The sequence below is a fragment of the Canis lupus genome, chromosome 34 (assembly GCF_048164855.1).
Source record: "Canis lupus baileyi chromosome 34, mCanLup2.hap1, whole genome shotgun sequence".
NCBI classification, from domain to species: Eukaryota; Metazoa; Chordata; class Mammalia; order Carnivora; family Canidae; genus Canis; species Canis lupus.
Window position 1 is genome coordinate 5,778,113 of NC_132871.1, and position 17,460 is coordinate 5,795,572.

At 39.4% G+C, this 17,460-nt stretch overlaps 1 protein-coding gene and 1 long non-coding RNA gene across 12 annotated transcripts in view; one reads left to right on the top strand and one right to left on the bottom strand.

Moving 5' to 3' along the window:
* The window catches only part of LOC140624297 (uncharacterized), a 130,673-nt gene that overhangs the window by 111,790 nt on the left and 1,423 nt on the right, over positions 1–17,460 (top strand). For 3 of the 5 annotated variants that reach the window (XR_012023780.1, XR_012023778.1, XR_012023781.1), the window contains one exon: positions 13,317–13,739. This is a non-coding gene — a long non-coding RNA (uncharacterized lncRNA). Of the gene's footprint in view, positions 1–13,316; positions 13,740–17,460 lie in introns of those variants that run through there. The other 2 variants (XR_012023779.1, XR_012023782.1) reach the window with 1 other exon arrangement.
* Positions 1–17,460, bottom strand: part of ITPRID2 (ITPR interacting domain containing 2) — a 110,741-nt gene that overhangs the window by 12,538 nt on the left and 80,743 nt on the right. For all 7 annotated transcript variants that reach the window (XM_072811046.1, XM_072811045.1, XM_072811043.1 and 4 more), the window contains 4 exons: positions 16,019–16,710; positions 8,659–8,731; positions 3,767–3,855; positions 1,180–2,379 (listed from right to left, as the gene is read on the bottom strand). In XM_072811046.1, the coding sequence (XP_072667147.1) occupies positions 1,180–2,379; positions 3,767–3,855; positions 8,659–8,731; positions 16,019–16,710 (2,054 nt within the window). The remainder of the gene's footprint in view (positions 1–1,179; positions 2,380–3,766; positions 3,856–8,658; positions 8,732–16,018; positions 16,711–17,460) is intronic.

Sequence of the window (17,460 nt, forward strand, 5' to 3'; positions counted from 1 at the left end):
AATACAATCTTTAAAAGAAAATATACTTTACTACATAACTTAAGAAGCTGCGACTTTCGGGGACCCTGGGTGGCTCCGTCGGTTAAGCATCTGACTCCTGAACTCAGCTCAGGTTGTGATCTTAGGGTCATGAGATCGAGCCCGGTGTCAGGCTCTGTGCTGACGTGGAGCCTAATATTCTCTCTCTCCTCCTCCCTCGGCCCTACTCCTCCCCTCCCTCTCTAAAAACAAAACAAAACAAAAAACAGTAATAAATTAAAAAAATATAGGTCTCTCTCCCTCTCTTAAAAAGAGAACTTGCAACTTTCATTTTTACTTTCCTAGTGGCTTCCTGTCTATTATGTCATCGTAAGGATCTATTACACGCATTCTGAACCCCGACTCCTGGCTGAATGCTCTGATCATTACACCACGCTACCATTCTTATTTCCTCAACTGCCTAAACACAAGTAGCCTGGGGAGAGATTCAGAAAGGAAATGGGAAATGCAAACCTAAAGACAATTTGTAGTTATTGTCAAACCCTTTTTGGGGAATTACTTCCAGCCCACGTAACGTATCTGAGAGCAATTAATTTTCACCGTGACAAGACAGACTATTTTTTAGGCAAATGCACACTTTACCTGATTTTTTTTTCCTTCCTGGGGTAGTTCCAGTCTCTGAGCCCAGTGGAAGCAGACTCATCCTGTGCCAGGAGACCAGCACCAGGAGTCGGGAGATGGAGGGGAAAGCTTAGAGAGCTATGAGCAGAACCAGGAGAGCGCGCGGCCACACAGAAGCCCAGGGGGAGGGAGGCTTAGAGAGGAAAGAGGCGGTAAACACAGTCAAATGGCAGAGAAAAGGAGAGAAAGTACTGACAGGGAAGACTTTTTTAATAACAGGGACGACCTAAGAACAGACCGTGGAGAAGAGGCTAAAGAAGGGGGGCTACCTCATGAGCAGCCTCTCCTCTAGGAGGGGGGGCGACCCCGAGCCCGGGCGGAGAGGTCAGCCGTGCTCGGACCGGGACAGCTGCCCCCTGGAGACGGGAGGGACGAGCGTGGGAGGAGGGCAGGGACACGTATGCCTAGACTCGTAAGAAAACGAAGCCGAGGTGGATCGTGCCTGATGGGCCCCAGCCTCTCGGGGAGCTAAGAGGTGCTCGGATCAGTAAAAGAAACGAGAGCATCTTCTTCCCGTACCTGTGAAAGATTCTGCAGCGAGTTTCTAATATCGTGCAGTACTCTTCGCAGCTGCATTTCGACGGCGGAAGGGGGGTTCACGGGGCACGCCCGGTAGGGGTAGGCAGCGGGTCTGTGCGAGTGAGGACACCCGAAAGGGGCGGCGAAGGCACTGCAGGCGGCGCCGGACACGCTGGGAACACTGTGAGTGCTCAGAGTCCGCGTGTGCTCGCACAGGGGCCTCTCCGGCCACTCGGAGCGCACGGAGTGCAGGGAACAGGTGGACTGGGACGCGGGGGCCGGAGTCCTTCGGGGACGGCACTCCTCCAAGCGGGTCAGCTCGCTCGGACACGCTGCCTCCTTCCTCGCAGATGACGGGGAGATGAAAATAGTGGATTTGACTAAGGACTGGCCATCAGGCTCGGCCACCTCCTTTCCTAACTCCTGCTCCTCTTCAGGTGTGTACTTGTAGGTGAAGGAGGGGGGACTGCACCTGGTCTCCTTTCCTGGGGACAGCCGGACGTTGACAGAGGATACAACTCTTACTGGGCTCAACAGAGTGGTTGGTAAAGACTGAGACCTCCTCAGAGGGTAGCCGGCTTTCGCAAAGAAGTACCTCTGCTTCAACAGATCCTTGGACTTTATCAGGCTGCGCCCCACTCTTTGATGAGACAGACTGCAGACCTTCATCTGAGCTCGCTGCAAAGCTGTGTTCACTCTGTCTGCGGACGAGGGGGGCCCGGGTGCACTTTCAGAGCCCTTCTCCCCGTGCCCAGCCTCAATCGAAGCCAGTGACTTCAGAATGTGGTGTGTGGTGTAGTGGGCAAATTCACATTCACTGCTTTTATCCACATCGCTTTCGGCACTGGCTTCCCGTGGCAGGTCCGCTGGCTGTGCCGGAGGCAAACCCTGTCCCGCTTCAGTGACTTCAGAAGTGTGGTCGCCTGCGCCACAGGTGGACTGCGTGCTCCCTGCCTGGGCCGCAGGCTCGCGCCGCGGGGAATCCTGGCTGTCTGACCTCTTGGCAGCAGCCGGTGCCGCCTGCTCCCTGCCCTTGTCCCTGCCCTTTGGAAGAGGGCTAAGAGACTCCTCCTCGGATTCATTAAAATAAGGCTGGTCTTGTGCTGTCGGTGTGACAAGCTCTTCACCAAAAGATGTGACGGTGGTCTCGCTGTCACAGCTGTCAGCACTACTCCCCATGGCTTGCAAGGACTCAGGAACCTGGGAATGGGACACAGGTGGGAAGACGGAGAATTCAAATACGAAGTTTCATCAGCAAAAATACCAAAGTGATGCGATGCTTGTATACTTCCGGGGAGTACAGGGCCTCAGTTAGGGCCCTCGTACCGCTCGAAACTGCCCCTGATCGGCAACCCCGTTCCCAGAGAGATTATTCCAGACCTTTACTATTTTCCTCAGTCCCCTTTTCAGCACCCATTTCCTTTCCTCCCAGCACAGGACACTGAATCGCTGAGAAGATGGACAAACGTTTAACTTTCTCCTCCAGCACCTCTCCCCATAGGTTCAACATCCCCATACCCCTCCCCACCATTCCTGTCTCTCTGTTCTGAGAGGAAACTGCCCTTTTTATTCACAGCTAACTCTCCAATCTGTACATCTGATCACATCCTCTCCAGGACTAGGTTTCTCTTCACAAATTCATCCCAGATTTTCCTGCATCAATCCCACTGTCCTCTTAGAGCCCTCGTCCTCAGCCAGACAACTTCCCTGAGTCATTCCCATATGAGAAAAACACAGAGACCTATTACCCTTATTTGGAAAAGGAGTCAACACTCATATCTTCTCTTCCTTATCATCGATTTACTCTCCACTCCTGCTTCTGCCTCATTTACTTCCTCAGAAGGACTCAGTCACTCGCTTTCCAAAAAGCTGAATTCTTATCTTTCCACGCTCATGTCCACAGATTTCCTTTTATAAAAGGCTCTCCACCTCCCAGTTCTGCCCACTGGATTATTTGTTCTGAGTCTCCTCTTGTCTGTATACCCATCAAGGACAAGATTCCTAAAGGCCGTTTTGGGTTTTTTTCTCTTACACTAACACTTTTCTTTGAAATTTGCTTATAAATATTTTAAACACTTTCTAGATATTTCTGTACCTGTGCATACAAGGGTTCCACGTACTACACACAGACCGTAAACTCTGTAAGGGTAAAGATGTGCCTGCTATTGGCTTACCTGACACACTCTAGCATAAAAGTCATATAATATTCAGCAAGCTATGAACACACTTATTGTTAGTTACTAAATAAATAAAACAATTATGGTAAAATATGCAAACAATGATAAGAAAAAAGAAGAAAAATACCAGAGAGAATAGATTAGCGATCAAAATAACCTGTGTTTACTGAAAGCTCAAAAATAAAGACAAGTCTCTTTGTTTTTAAAAGTCCAGTCAGAGAAAGATGTATAATTAGTGAAAACTAAAACGTGTAGTCAAATGCTTAGAGAGTATCTACATCCTGGCATTCTTATCCTGTCATTTGAGAAGTAAAGATTAGAAAGATTCAGTCTTGAAATATATAGCTACTGAAAAATCACCTAAATATGAAGAAGTTAATCACAGTACCTACTACAATAAACATTTTTACCTGAAGATGATTAAGGGAGAGGCAATCTGTCGAATCTTCAGCAAAACCACTGCTATCAGAGTGCTGACTTGCAGTACGTAACAGGTGATCTACCAAAAGAAACGTAGTTAGGCAAAACTGCTAAATATGACTTCACTGAAAAGAAAATATTACAGATACATGATTCCTAATGGATATTTGTGTTGATACCTTTTATTTTTTTAAAAGATTTGTTTATTCATGAGAGACACACACAGAGAGAGGCAGAGGCAGCGGCAGCGGCAGAGGGAGAAGCAGGCTCCTTGCGGGGACCCTGATGAGGGACTCAATCCCGGGACCCCCAGGATCATGACCTGAGATGAAGGCAGATGCTCAACCACTGAACCACCCAGGTGTCCCCGTAATTGAGTCCCTCTTAGAAAATATGCATCACTTATGCAAAATGTGGTTTCAAAGCACAGGAGGTTACTCAAATTCATCCTAAAATGGAATCAGGTCCATCAGAAATTCTCTGCATTCAGTTGCTAATTAAGTTCCAGTGTTAATATATTTTGGTAAATCCAATTAACGTCTTATCTTAGAAAGACAATTGGCTGACATAAAGAATCACACTAATAAAAACAGAAATCCCAAGGTAAGCTACTTCCATCACCTAAATATGTAAAGATATTTAGCAGATAAAATTAGAAGTTTACATGCAGTGTATAAAAAGTTCTATTATTTTCCTACTAAGAAAATAAGACTATAGCAATAAATTAACCAATCTGCATGCCAGAGTACTTAAATGTTTCTGATATTTCAAACGATGCAAACATTTGTAAGTCATGAAACAACGATTTCCTAACAACTGCATGAAACGCAAACATAGTCAATCGGTACATAATATTGTTAATCTTATAAAAACCCTGTTCTGGTTTTTCGCCTGAAAACTCTAATTCCTGGTTAGTATAACCTAAAAAACACTTTTTAAAGTAAAAAGGCCACCGAGGCACAAGAGTGATCGCATGCCCATCCACACTGTAAGTACAGGAAGACTTTACAGCTCTTACATTTATCAGGGGAGAAGTTTCAGGAGATGGTCAGGTTCTGCAAAACTTCAAAAGCAGTTGGCTAAATAAAGTGTGTTTACCAAATCCACATTCAAGATCTGAATGACAGAACCTGGTAATATGTTTGAATAAAATCCCAAATCAATTAAAATTCACTTGATTTTGAAAAAGATCCCACTGCAGCCTCGGGTTCTAAATGTAGAGCATCACAGAATGGCATAATTTCTTCTCATTAAAATTTAGAATAATTCTGTAACATTCTTTTGAAGTTAACAAAACTGCATAATGAGAAAAGAAATTGATCCACATCTTTGATAACTCTAGGTAAACTGGGACAATTGTGAAACTGAACTGGAGTAAGCTGTTAGCCATGGGTACTAATTATGCATTATATCAGCTGAGAAGATGATTAACATCTTACATCAGAGCAGTTATCACCATAATTATGTGTTTGCATGTCCTTTTTTTTTTAGACTATCAGTCTCCTGAAAACAGAAACCTAATTTATTCTATTTTGTATCCCAGTACCTAGAACAATAAAAAATGTTTGCTGAATGAATCAATGATAACTTTCTTCTTAAAGCAACAATAAAATTAAACAGTCACTTAAAGGATTTAGAAGTGAAACTGCCTATGTGGTTGGGCAAAGGGCAACTGCTGGAGAGCCTGGGGGAGCCAGAGTGACCAGCTCCGCTCACGTCCTCTCTGCTGAGATCTGTTTTATCTGCGGTGGAGGCCAGTCTCTGCTGAGTTCACCTCCATACGTGGCCTTGAGTTCATACAGATCGTTGACTACTCAGGCTTCAGGGCAGGTGTGGGGCAGTGGAAAGATCAAGGGGGCCTGGGTTCAAGTTCCTACTTTATCACAATAATCAGTAACTTCTCTTCTCCACAAAACAGAATAATTCTTCTTTCTCACAGGGTTACTTCGGGAACTAAATAGGGTATAAGCAAAACTGTATTCTGTAAAGTGTAAGTCACAATCATGTTTAGTCGGGCATTTAGCAAAAAAAAATAGTTCTCTGCAGAAAAAGCTGGGATTAAAAACAATTAGATCTCTGACCTAGCTGAAGAGATATAACATTATTTCTAATTAAAAACGAGGAAGTTGGGGCGCCTGGGGGGCTCAGTCAGTTAAGTGTCTGCCTTTGGCTCAGGTCATGATTCCGGGATCCTGAGATGGAGCCCCAATTCGGTTTCCCTGTTCAGCCTGCTTCTCTCTCCCTCACCCCCTCCCACTGCCTGTGTTCTCTTATCTCCGTCTCTCAAATAAGTAAAATTTAAAAAAAAATTTTTTAAGTAAAAAAAAAACAAAAAACAAAAAACCAGGAAGTTAGAGCAAAACATTAAAGTGAGAACAAAACAAAACCTAGAATTTGTATTTATCCAATATCGTGAAGAAACAAACAGAACACCTGTATACGCTATGAGACTAAAGGAAATTTATACATCTTCTATAATAAGGAAAATGTTTGCTCTCAATATAGTTTACTGAATGTTAGTAGACAAAAGCTGAGTCACTAAACCTCTCTAGGCTTCAGTATGTTTTTTAAGAGGGACAGAGAGAGCAGGGGTCAAGGGGTGGAGAGAGGAGCAGAGGGAGAGGGAGAGAGAATCTTAAGCAGACTCCACACCTAGCACAGAGCCCGATATGAGGCTCAGTCTCACCATCCTGAGAGATCGTGACCTGAGCCAAAATCCAGAGATGGATGCTTTAACCAACTGAGCCACTCAGGTGCCCGCAGGCTTCAGTATTAAATTGTAGGACTGGATATGAGACTAAGATCACTGTAACTTCAAAAGTCCTATTACTAAAGTGCAAAGTATTTCTATAAATGTATTATATGCATTTTTTACTAAACCTGTAAAATGAATATCTTACCAGTGATTCTAATTCTGTAATTATAGTTAACTAAGATACTTTCATATCACATTATCAGAATTTGATAGGCTATGTTCAAAAATGATGAAAATACCCTCTCATGCACATACAAAACCATTTTACTGTTAATTTTTAAAAAGTGAAAAAAAAAGTGTTATTCATAAAAATGTTAACATTTTTACTTATGGGGCACCTGGGTGACTCAGTGATTGAGCGTCTGCCTTTGGTTTGGGGCAAGATCCCGGGGTCCTGGATCAAGTCCCACATCAGGCTCCCTGCATGGAGCCTGCTTCTCCCTCTGCCTGTGTCTCTGCCTATCTCTCTCTGGGTCCCTCATGAATAGATGGGTAAAATCTTTAATTTTTTTTTTTTTTTTTTTTTTTTTTACTTATGCCACCAGAAATAAGAGACATCTTATTGGTAAGAGGAAGAAACTCAGATGTAAATACAAAACCACATTTTGTCTTTTCTACCACAGAGAGCTTGCTCTTGAAAGACCTTAAGATACTTATGCATTGTTTTAAATCCCCCGCCCCTTTTTTTACACAGGGTAAGATGCTTTTTCCAATGTATCCCATGTCAACCTATCTAAAGGAAAAATTTCTTAATGTCTGGGAACCCTGCCTGATAACTCAGAAACACACACAAATATTTATGGACTTTAAAAGGGGAAGAAAATTAAATAGGAAAGTTCTTTTTCTGTCTGACCAGAACTATAGTGACCTAGTGAAAGCGGACTTGTTTCTTAGCACCACGATGCAATAAAAGAAAAATTATATGCAAATTGTCTCTTATGAAGTCATTTCAGAGATCAAAAGAGAACAAACATGCAATTTCCTATTCTAGGAACATACATATGAATCTTTGTTTAAAAAAAACCAGGGTGGTTCAGCATGTGTAAAGCTTTAAAAATAAACCATCCTACCTTCAGTGGTCACTTTAACATCTTTACTTCCTCTCTCCTTTTCTCTAAATCTCAAAAGCTTTGGGATTTTAAACATCAGACATGCTTTTCTTGTTGCAAATTAAAAGTGAAAGAAATGGATTCGAAGGTTCTTTGGTCAATAATTAATAACTCAAGAAAAGAACAGTTATCTACAGCCACTCACCTTTGATCCACAGTTTGAATTTAACTTAACTAGCTTTAACCATTACTGAGAGATGGGTATCTTTGCTAGAGGCATATGCATGTATATACTTAGGAGCCATGTTTAATTAATGAAAAGCAAACGTGAATAAGACAAGTGTGTATTTTGAGGCCCCTGGGTGGCTCAGTTGGTTAAGTGCCTGACTCTTGATTTCAGCTCAGATCATGATCTCGGGGTCCTGAGATCGAGCCCTGCCTCAGGTTCTGCCCTAGGCGTGGAGCCTGCTGAATGTTCTCGTTCTCCCCCTCATCCCCTCCTCACCTCACTTGCACATGCACTCCCAATAACTAAATAAAATCTTTTTTAAAAAAATGTTATTTATTTGAGAGAGAGACAGCAGAGTAGGGAGGCAGGGGTAGAGGAACAAGCAGAATCCCTGCAGGGCAGGAAGCCAAACATGGGGCTCGATCCCAAGTCCCTGAGATCAAGACCTGAGCTCAAGGCAAATGCTCTACTGACTGAGCCACCCAGGTGCCCCCTAAATAAAATCTTAAAAAAAAACCCACAAGTATGTATCTCAATCATCACCATGTAAAAAGTAGGCCTCAATGTGTGGCTCTATCACTTCCCATTTGGCTCTTATGCAGAGTTGAAAAGTAATTAAGAGTACAAAGAACTGCATTTCAGGATAAGCAAGCTAAAATTACTTTATGAACACAAAAGTCTTCAAGAGAGTATAAAAAATTCTATCACCAAAGTATAATGAAACATGCATACCTGTGTACTTAACCTTCTTTTACAGTTATAGGTGCTCAAATACTGATAGATAAACCCAAATCCATTGATGACACTTTGGTAAGGTGCTTGGGAACTAGTAGGTATTAGTCTACTCACCTCTTTTTGACTTGGTAAGACCTAGCTGGTATGCCGCTGGAACGTGAGGAGCTTCTCCCTCTGTACTTTGAACCTAAAAAAGTTTTAAGTAGTAAGAACTTGATAAATCTATGGCAAAGAAGAATACCACTTCATAATTATTTATTAAACCACTCAACATAACTAAAAGGGTACTAAAGCTTTTTATTTAAAAAATGCAAAACATCTTATCTTGAAATCATGAGAGCATCCCACATTTTAATTTTATGACCTATTTTCCAGTTAAAGATGGGACTGCAAGTTCGTAGCAGGCAATGAAAAGTGACTAAGTGTATAAACCACTTCATTAAAAAAAGTTGGTATTAAACGAAAAATAAATCCTGAAGAATAAGTTTTGTAAATGTTAAAATTCAAAGTGTAAGGCCAATCTCCAGATAAATGCTGACTTTGCAACAGATCGTGACTGACACACAGTTAAGGTAACTACAAGTCTTACATCTTTAAAAAAATTGCTATCATGCTCCCAATACAAAATTTTATAAAATCTCACAAATTTTGAGTGTCTCAAAAACCACGCTTGTATGAAGACTGCTTTGTTCTAATGTAAGTGGTCTTTTAAGATATAACTTGCAAGTTGTAAACAGAAAATCATGTTTCATCACAGAACTAAATGTTGAAAGATCTTAACCATAAATCCTTCTGAAAACTATATTCAGAGAAGTTATTGAACCCAAAAAAGTTTTTTAATGATATTTCCCCCCACCTACACAAGTGCATAATGTAGGAATTTTCAGATTCTTTATTTACCATACCCATCCCATTCCCCAAATACTCTAACATAACTAAGTCTATATTGAGATTAAACACTTAAGGAGGAGGGAGAGACATTAATTCCTAACACTACTAGGTCAGTAGTGATTAGTACTTAAAATAACAAATAGCATCCTAGTGAAATAGGCAAACTAGCCAAAGAGGGCTTTCAACCTTGAACAAATGAGAAAGCAATTAACAAAACAGGTTTTAGGTAGAACCCTGGTAGTTTTGAGGTAGGAATCCACCCAAGAATAAGAAATATTCTATAGGAATAAGAAGGGAATGACAAACAAGAAAAAAAAAATCTCAAAGGTTAAAGATACTATTATGAAATTTAAAAACTGCTTTGATTTGTGGGATCTTTGTTCTACACAGTTCCACAAATCCAAGGTTTATGAATCCTTTGAGAACCAAAACACACTGGTCATTTAAAATCATCACCTATAGGGCAGCCCGGGTGGCTCAGCGGTTTAGCACCACCTTCGGCCTAGGGTATAATCCTGGAGTCCTGGGTTCGGGATCGGGTCCCACATCAGGCTCCCTGCATGGAGCCTGCTTCTCCTCCTGCCTGTGTCTCTGCCCCTCTCTCTCTCTCTCTCTCTCTCTCTCATAAATAAATAAAATCTTTAAAAACAAAATTATCACCTATAAATTATTATATAAAATAGTTTCTAACCTCTGTTATTACTAAAAAATTATATATATACATATATTCTTCAAAGAAGCAAACATAAGTTCAACAGGAAAACCATTGTTATGTGTGCAAGGAAACAAAATGCATTTTCTTTTTATATTCAACAAAAGGTCTATTATTAGTCAGGCCTACCATACTTCAAAGAGTTTTCTGTTAAAGTAAATATCAAACAGACCAAAGAAGTATAACAGAAATCCAAATGCCTCTTTAATTATATTCTAGGAATCTCAGCTTAGGCAGGACAGTATGATACACCAAACTATACTCTCTCATATTTTTAAATGTAGAATAATCATATATTCTATTCCTTAGATTTATAATAGACGCAAAATATGACCTTAACGAATAAGTATTTTTAATATACTATCTTTCAATATGTAACTCTATGGCAAAACAAAACAAAAAACTACAAAAACTACAAACTCTGTAGTTAATTTAAAGAAAAGGGGGCCCTTTATAAAAAAGCTGAGAGGATCATATTTTACTAATAAAACTACTAACATCAAGATTCTTCTTCCCACTTAGTAAAATCATTAACCACTTGTTGAACACAGAACATAAGCTGGTGATAACAATTAAATTTCATAGCTTAGAATGTGTTATTGCTGCTCACAGTTGTGCAAAGGAAAGCAGTCAAATTCGAGATGGAGTACAGCACAGAAAATTATGAAGCAAATAAAACTTGGGACTTCAAGTCCTCAGTGGTGTGCTTGTCATTTGCTACAGATTGACTTTCATTAAATTAACTACAGCTAGATATTGATAACTGAATTGAGTAACGGAAAATGAGTGTTCAGTATACAATTTTCTTTGATCTCTGGGTAAGTCTGAAACTTTTCATAACAAGAATTACAAAACCCCACCCTAAACCAAAATGATAAAATCACTTGGGTCTTAGTGCTTTGAGATTTAAAACTGTATGAAAATAGCTTTAGGGTAACCCTGTATTTATTTCATTAAAAAAAAATGTTTTAACAAAACACTTATTAAAACTGTATCTTTTTGAATCAATGTCCTGCTGCCACAGCAGGCACCTACTTTGGTGGTGTTTTTTTTTTTTTAACATGTGCCGCATTTATCCTAAAATATATCTTCCGGGCACAACACTATTGTGCTGTGTTCCATAGAGCAGCAATACATGAATGTTCTAACTCAATTCTTCCTTTAAGGTTTAAAGACATATGGACAGTTAAAAAAAAAGAAAAGAAAATCAAAAGTGGAGCTTCAGAAATTTTTTTTTTTTTTAATTTTTATTTACTTATGATAGGCACACAGTGAGAGAGAGAGAGGCAGAGACACAGGCAGAGGGAGAAGCAGGCTCCATGCACCAGGAGCCCGACGTGGGATTCGATCCTGGGTCTCCAGGATCGCGCCCTGGGCCAAAGGCAGGCGCTAAACCGCTGTGCCACCCAGGGATCCCGGAGCTTCAGAAATTCTGATTTTTAATGAGACCTCAAAAAATTCAAATGAAAGCATTATTTTTCTCACAAAGTAGCATGGGGCTGTGTACCAGACGACTTGAGTTCTCGTCCAAAGTCTGACACTATCAGCACGTCTGACCTTTACCAAGAGCTATGGTGTAGTCAAAAGTAGCAAGTTTGTGCAAAGACCTGAATTCAAGCTTTATTCATGCCACTTACTGGCCTAAATGGCTTCAGACAGTTATCAGATTTATCTATGACAATCATGTCAGTTTTTCAAACTGAAAAATAAATACTCAAACTCCTACTTCACAAGTCCTTTGGATGATCAAATATTTTGCAACAGTAAAGTGGTAAGAGTTTACAACAGATCTCTCCTTGCTACCATGTAGGGACTCCCTACACTGACATCCCCTTAGCACTCCCCCGAGTAAGGCAGGGGTACCAAAGGGAACATTACATCCCTCGACACATGATAGAGAACCATTGCTGTCAAGTAATAGCAAATGTTGGAGGAGGAAAAATGCTTCCTCCTCTGTAAAAGGAGGAAACTGGAGTAAGAATTCAAAGATCTCTTTCTGTGCTAGTTTATCATTCTATATTTGTTGCAAATATTTATTAAAAAAAATCAGGTTTTACTTACAAGGTTTGCTTTCTACTGTCAGGTTAATGCTTGTAACAAAAGTTAGTTTAAGCCTTTTAGATAAATGTCAAATAAAATTTAGTGGCTAACTGGACTTCAAACTAGCAGTCGTGGGTGCACGCATGTATCATGTGTTCGGACCCTACTGCATTCTATTCTAAGACACAGGGCTTGTCTTCAAAACACAGTCAAATTTGAAAGGCCAAAGGAAGAATTTAACTATGTGTCAAGTGTCTGAATGATTTCAGATTATTTTAACTCAGGCAAATAAATAAAACAAAAAAAAATTCTGAAACTCAATGACTAAAAATAAGGAGAAATAGTAGTTAAATAAACAATCAGTGTAGACACAGATTTAGAAACACTAAGACTTCAGTAGCTTAAAAAATTATGTACACTTCCAGTAATGCCTCTATTTGAATATAAACTCCTTTGTAGAGTAAGCCACAGAGCAACCCCTTTACAGAAATACACAGCTAAGAGGTCTCCTTCCTCTAACATTTAAGTATGAGGAATTTTTCCTTGACGCCTCAAAGATGAACAACTGCTTACTGAGTAGGATCATTTTGGTTTAACCGTACATCCTTCATACTACAAATCCACGGCTCTAGACTGTTACCATCCTGTATTTAGTAAAAGCAAGCCATTCTGAGAAGAAGACAAGAAGTATCTAAGACGGTCATTAAGAATTAGAAAAACTCAAGAGTAGAGTTTTACAACTTTCAGACATACTGGAACATTTTAAATAGTCTATAAAACTTTTTTTATAAGGCACACTGACTTTTAGTTGAAAATACTCTCTGGCCTTTTATTCATTTTTCTTAATGTGCAGAATAGTCACACTCACTCTCCAAGGCCTGAGTCAGTCTTGTCATCTATTAGACTCCCCTTATGTTTAACTATTTCCTCTCCTGGCTCCTGGTGAGGGTCAGAGCTTACCTTTGCCTCAGAGGGATTAGCCAGCTTCCTGCACAGAGTCAGGTCTGCAACATTTTCTCCTACCTAGCTTCCCCAAAGCAGCTGGCATTCAGTTCATCTGTCTGAGAACTGGTTTACTGGGAGAGAAAGGGAGTGTCCTCCAACTTACATTTATGTTCTCTTTTTACAGGAAGAAAGTTCCCAATAGGAATCAAACCTCAAGGGAAAGAAGTCTAAAAGAAAAACAGCAACAACCTACTTTGAATGGGATCTAAAAGTTTGCTTCAGTAAGATTGTTCTCTTCATTTGTCAATATAATTCAAGTCACACTTGGGAGAAGAGGAAATTAAAGAAACACATTATTTCCTTTCTTTATCCATTGTTCTACAAGCTCTCTTTAAAGTTCCCAAAAGGATAAAAACACAGTTCTAGGTTTCTATCCATGTTTTAAATACATCTGAAGAATAAGATTCATTATCCTTAAAATTCCCCATATTTACAGTGCAGCTATTGTTGACCATATCCATATATGTTTTTTTTTGAAAACAAAAATGTTCTATTATCCTTCAACCACCAATGCATGTAATTTTGTACTTAAAAAAAAAAAAGTTCACTTACATGTGGCATTACTTTCTTCATTAATTGCTTTTGCCAGCAGAGGGAGCAAAAAAAAAAAAAAAAAAACAAAAAAAACCCACACACATTAAATCATTAAATGTTAACTAAATGTTAACTTGCCACCAAAGCACATCTATCTAGTACTTTACAAATGTTTTAAAGGTCTTTTGTGCATGATAGCAATAATCTAAAATATATATAGTTTAAGGGGCGCACGGGTGGCTCCATTGGTTAATCGTCTGCCTTTGGCTCAGGTCTTGATCCCAAGGCCCTGTCTGCTCCCTGCTCTGTGGGGAGGCTGCTGCTCCCTCTCCCTCTGCCTGCTGCTCCCCCTGCTTGTGCATGCGCGCACGCTCTCTCTCTCTCTCTCTCTCTCTCCCTCTCTCTCTGTTAAATAAATATAATCATACACACACACACAGTTTAAAATTTAGGAACTCTAGGAATTAAAAAGCAACATATAAGAGTGCCTTCTCATTGGAGTCACCAGTATCAGATTGGCAAATATCTCAGAATTTGTTTGAATTTTCATACTCTGCTATTAAATTAAAACAAGGAAACCAACTGTCATATCTGACTGTCAAAGAAGAGGGGCTCTAATGAAAGGCAAGAATTTACACGTTGATTATTAATGGTAGGACAAGTTCAGACCAAAACAAAGTAAAGGAATCAAATAGTAAAATAGGACAAATGAGGCTTTAATTTATGAAGTAGTCATCTTATGATATTAGGAATTAAATAAGAAAAATATAAAGAATACACAAAGAAATAAGAGAAATAGAAGCTTAAAAATAATGTAAACTATTTCAAAGGCCTGTTCCTCTCCCTTTTAATTTCACTTTTTAGTTAGAATTAAAGTGCTAAAAGATAAATTCAAAGACCACAAAAAAAGGTAAATATATCAGCAATAGAAGTTTTGTAATAAATGAAACATCTTCAGTAATGTGAGAGATACATACTCCCCAGAAGGACATTTATGGGCAGAATCAATTATCCCATTTTCCAATTCCCTAAAATAGTGGCCTGTGATTCTAAAATCCTTGGAAGTTATTACTATACTACTAACACTATTCTGTAATAAATTTTAAAAAGAAAATTGCACATTATGCAACTTAGAGACACAACTCTTCAGCGGTATACGTATGCCTCAGTTTCCTCATGCGTAAAATAAGACCAGCACTGCCTGCCTCACAGACTTAAAGAGAAAAGTACTTCAAGGGCCTGGTACAGTGCCTGCCACAAGGTAGGCGCTTGATAAACTTCAGTTTCCTGTCTCAAACTATACAGTGCCAATCCTAGTATCAGCTCTGGCCATTCAAAAGTCGTTTTAGTTGACCTCATCGAAAAGAGTCTCTTTATGTCACCCAATTTGACATTTATGTAAATGAAGGAATATCTCTCCTAGAAGTAGAAATAAAAAGTAACCAAACGTTGGTTTTCTGGGCTTGCAGAAATCATATTTGGGGGTGTTTCAAACCTTCTTCCTTGAGGCTCCATAGCCTCCCCTTCAGATACATAATATCTTCAGGTTCCTTCCAGTCTCTTGCCAAAACCTATCCTTCCCAAAACCTTATTCACATTTAGCTTATCCTTTCCACTAAGATACTTTGAGAAAAGTTTGCACAAAGGCACATAGCATTTAGTGGCAAAAGAAAGAACTCAAATTGGGTGTCTGGGTGGCTCAGTTGGTTAAGGGTCTGCCTTTGGCTCAGGTCCTGACCCCAGGGTCCTGGTCCCCATCAGGCTCCCTGCCCAGCGGGGAGTCTGCTGCTCCCTCTGCCCCTCCCCCATCTGTGCTCACTGGCTCTCACATGCTCTCTAATAAGTAAAATCTTTAAAAAAGAAAGAAAGAAAGAAAGAAAGAAAGAAAGAAAGAAAGAAAGAAAGAAAGAAAGAAAGAAAGAACCCAAACTTCTGTTTGATTTCAGAGCCTGTGTTTTTAACTATTATGCAACATTGATTTTAATTTAAATATACTCTTCTCAGGGCATTCTCAGGGTATCAAAATCTTAAACTGAGAAAGGAAGGGGTTAAAATTCAAGTATCAGCAGTGAACAACAGAGGATCTAGAGAAGAACTAATTGTCACGTTACCCTGGCAATGCATAGTCCTGTGACCAATTCTTGGTTTGTGAAACACAGAACTAAAACTTGAAAAGTCAAAATTTGGATTTTCTTCTAGTATAAATCTACTAGCCATCTTTCACTTTATATTTGTTGGCATTTTTTTTCCTGAATCCTTATTTGAAACAGGTCTCAGTAATATTTTACCTACCTCTTCCATTTCGAAGGAGTCCTTCTGCTGCGCCATTATATTTCTTATGGATGGGATTGTCAGCGGTGCACACGGCTCTTTTTCAGGTGTGGACACATGGATACTTTTCATCACATTGCCGTTTTCTGGCTCACTGTGACTAGGAGTGTTAAAATCGTTACCTAAATCAGATTCTAGAATACCAGATTCCTCACCCAGTTTCATCTCATGATTTTGAGTTTCTTTACTTTGCTCACTTTCAGTTTTTTGGTTAAAATCACTATTTGCTTCATCACAAAGTCCAGCACTCTCCATAACAGTTGCTGAACTCCCTGATACTTCTTCTTTAACTGTAGCCAACATAGAAGAGGAGTCTTTCTTCTTTACAATTTTTTGAGACTTTTGATCATTTTTACTGCCGCTTTCTTCCATCACTGAAACATTTGGAATCTTTCCTTTTTCAATTGCTGAGGAAGGAGAACTACCTTCTCCTCTCTCTGTTTTATCAACGCATAAATTTAGTTTTGATAGTGTTTTCATTAAACGGTTTGCAGTGTTACTTCGGGTTAAAGGCGGAGGTGAGTCTGTTTCCTTGTTGGAAGTCACTGAGGACATACTTCCGATTCTCTGGAGGGGAGTTCCAGAGACTTGAGAATATAAAGAAGAAAATGCATTGGCCACAGTAGTAAGCACTTCAATTTGACGAAAACGGCCTACAAAAAAGGAAATTACATTAATTTTATATCGATCTGTCTACATATGTATACACATATTAAACAAATCACTATTTTTCAGAATTCCAGTAAACTGAACTTAGATCACAAAGATCACAAAACCAGAACCTTTTTCTTTATCCAATGTTTAAAAAAGTTCCCTGTATTTACCGGGGAGAGGGAGAAAGATTTTTCATTCTAAGCACTAGAATTTATGTTTTAAGAATTTATTTAAGAATTTGTTTTATGATTTAAAACCAGAAAGAAGCACAAAGCAGGACAACACTGAATAAAACAGAAAGGACTAGCTATTGATCTACAGTTCTGATTCTATTTTTATGCCTTTGACTCCATTAAAACTCTTGCAGATGTTCTCCCAAGAAAATGCACTGAAGTCTCTATTTTATACGTAATTGTGAGGGGGGTCAGGAGGGAGAAGAAGGGTTGTTAGATTTATAGATTCTTAAAGCTGCTCAAAGGACCACCTAAAGACCCCATTTTTGGAACTCTTGTTCAACAGAGAAAAATAAGATATAAATAAAAATTATCAAGTTAGCCATGCTATTATAAATTTACAGAAAAGCACCTAAAACTGACTGACTTTAATAGTAACAAGCCACCCCCTCTTTCCTTTTTGAACATCAGCAATCTGGAGATAAACTTAAGTACAAGGTTCTGCATGTCAGTTATAGTAACACTAAAGTCAAGGATGAGGAGGGGAAAGTTAGCTTCTATAAATAAAAAATTCAG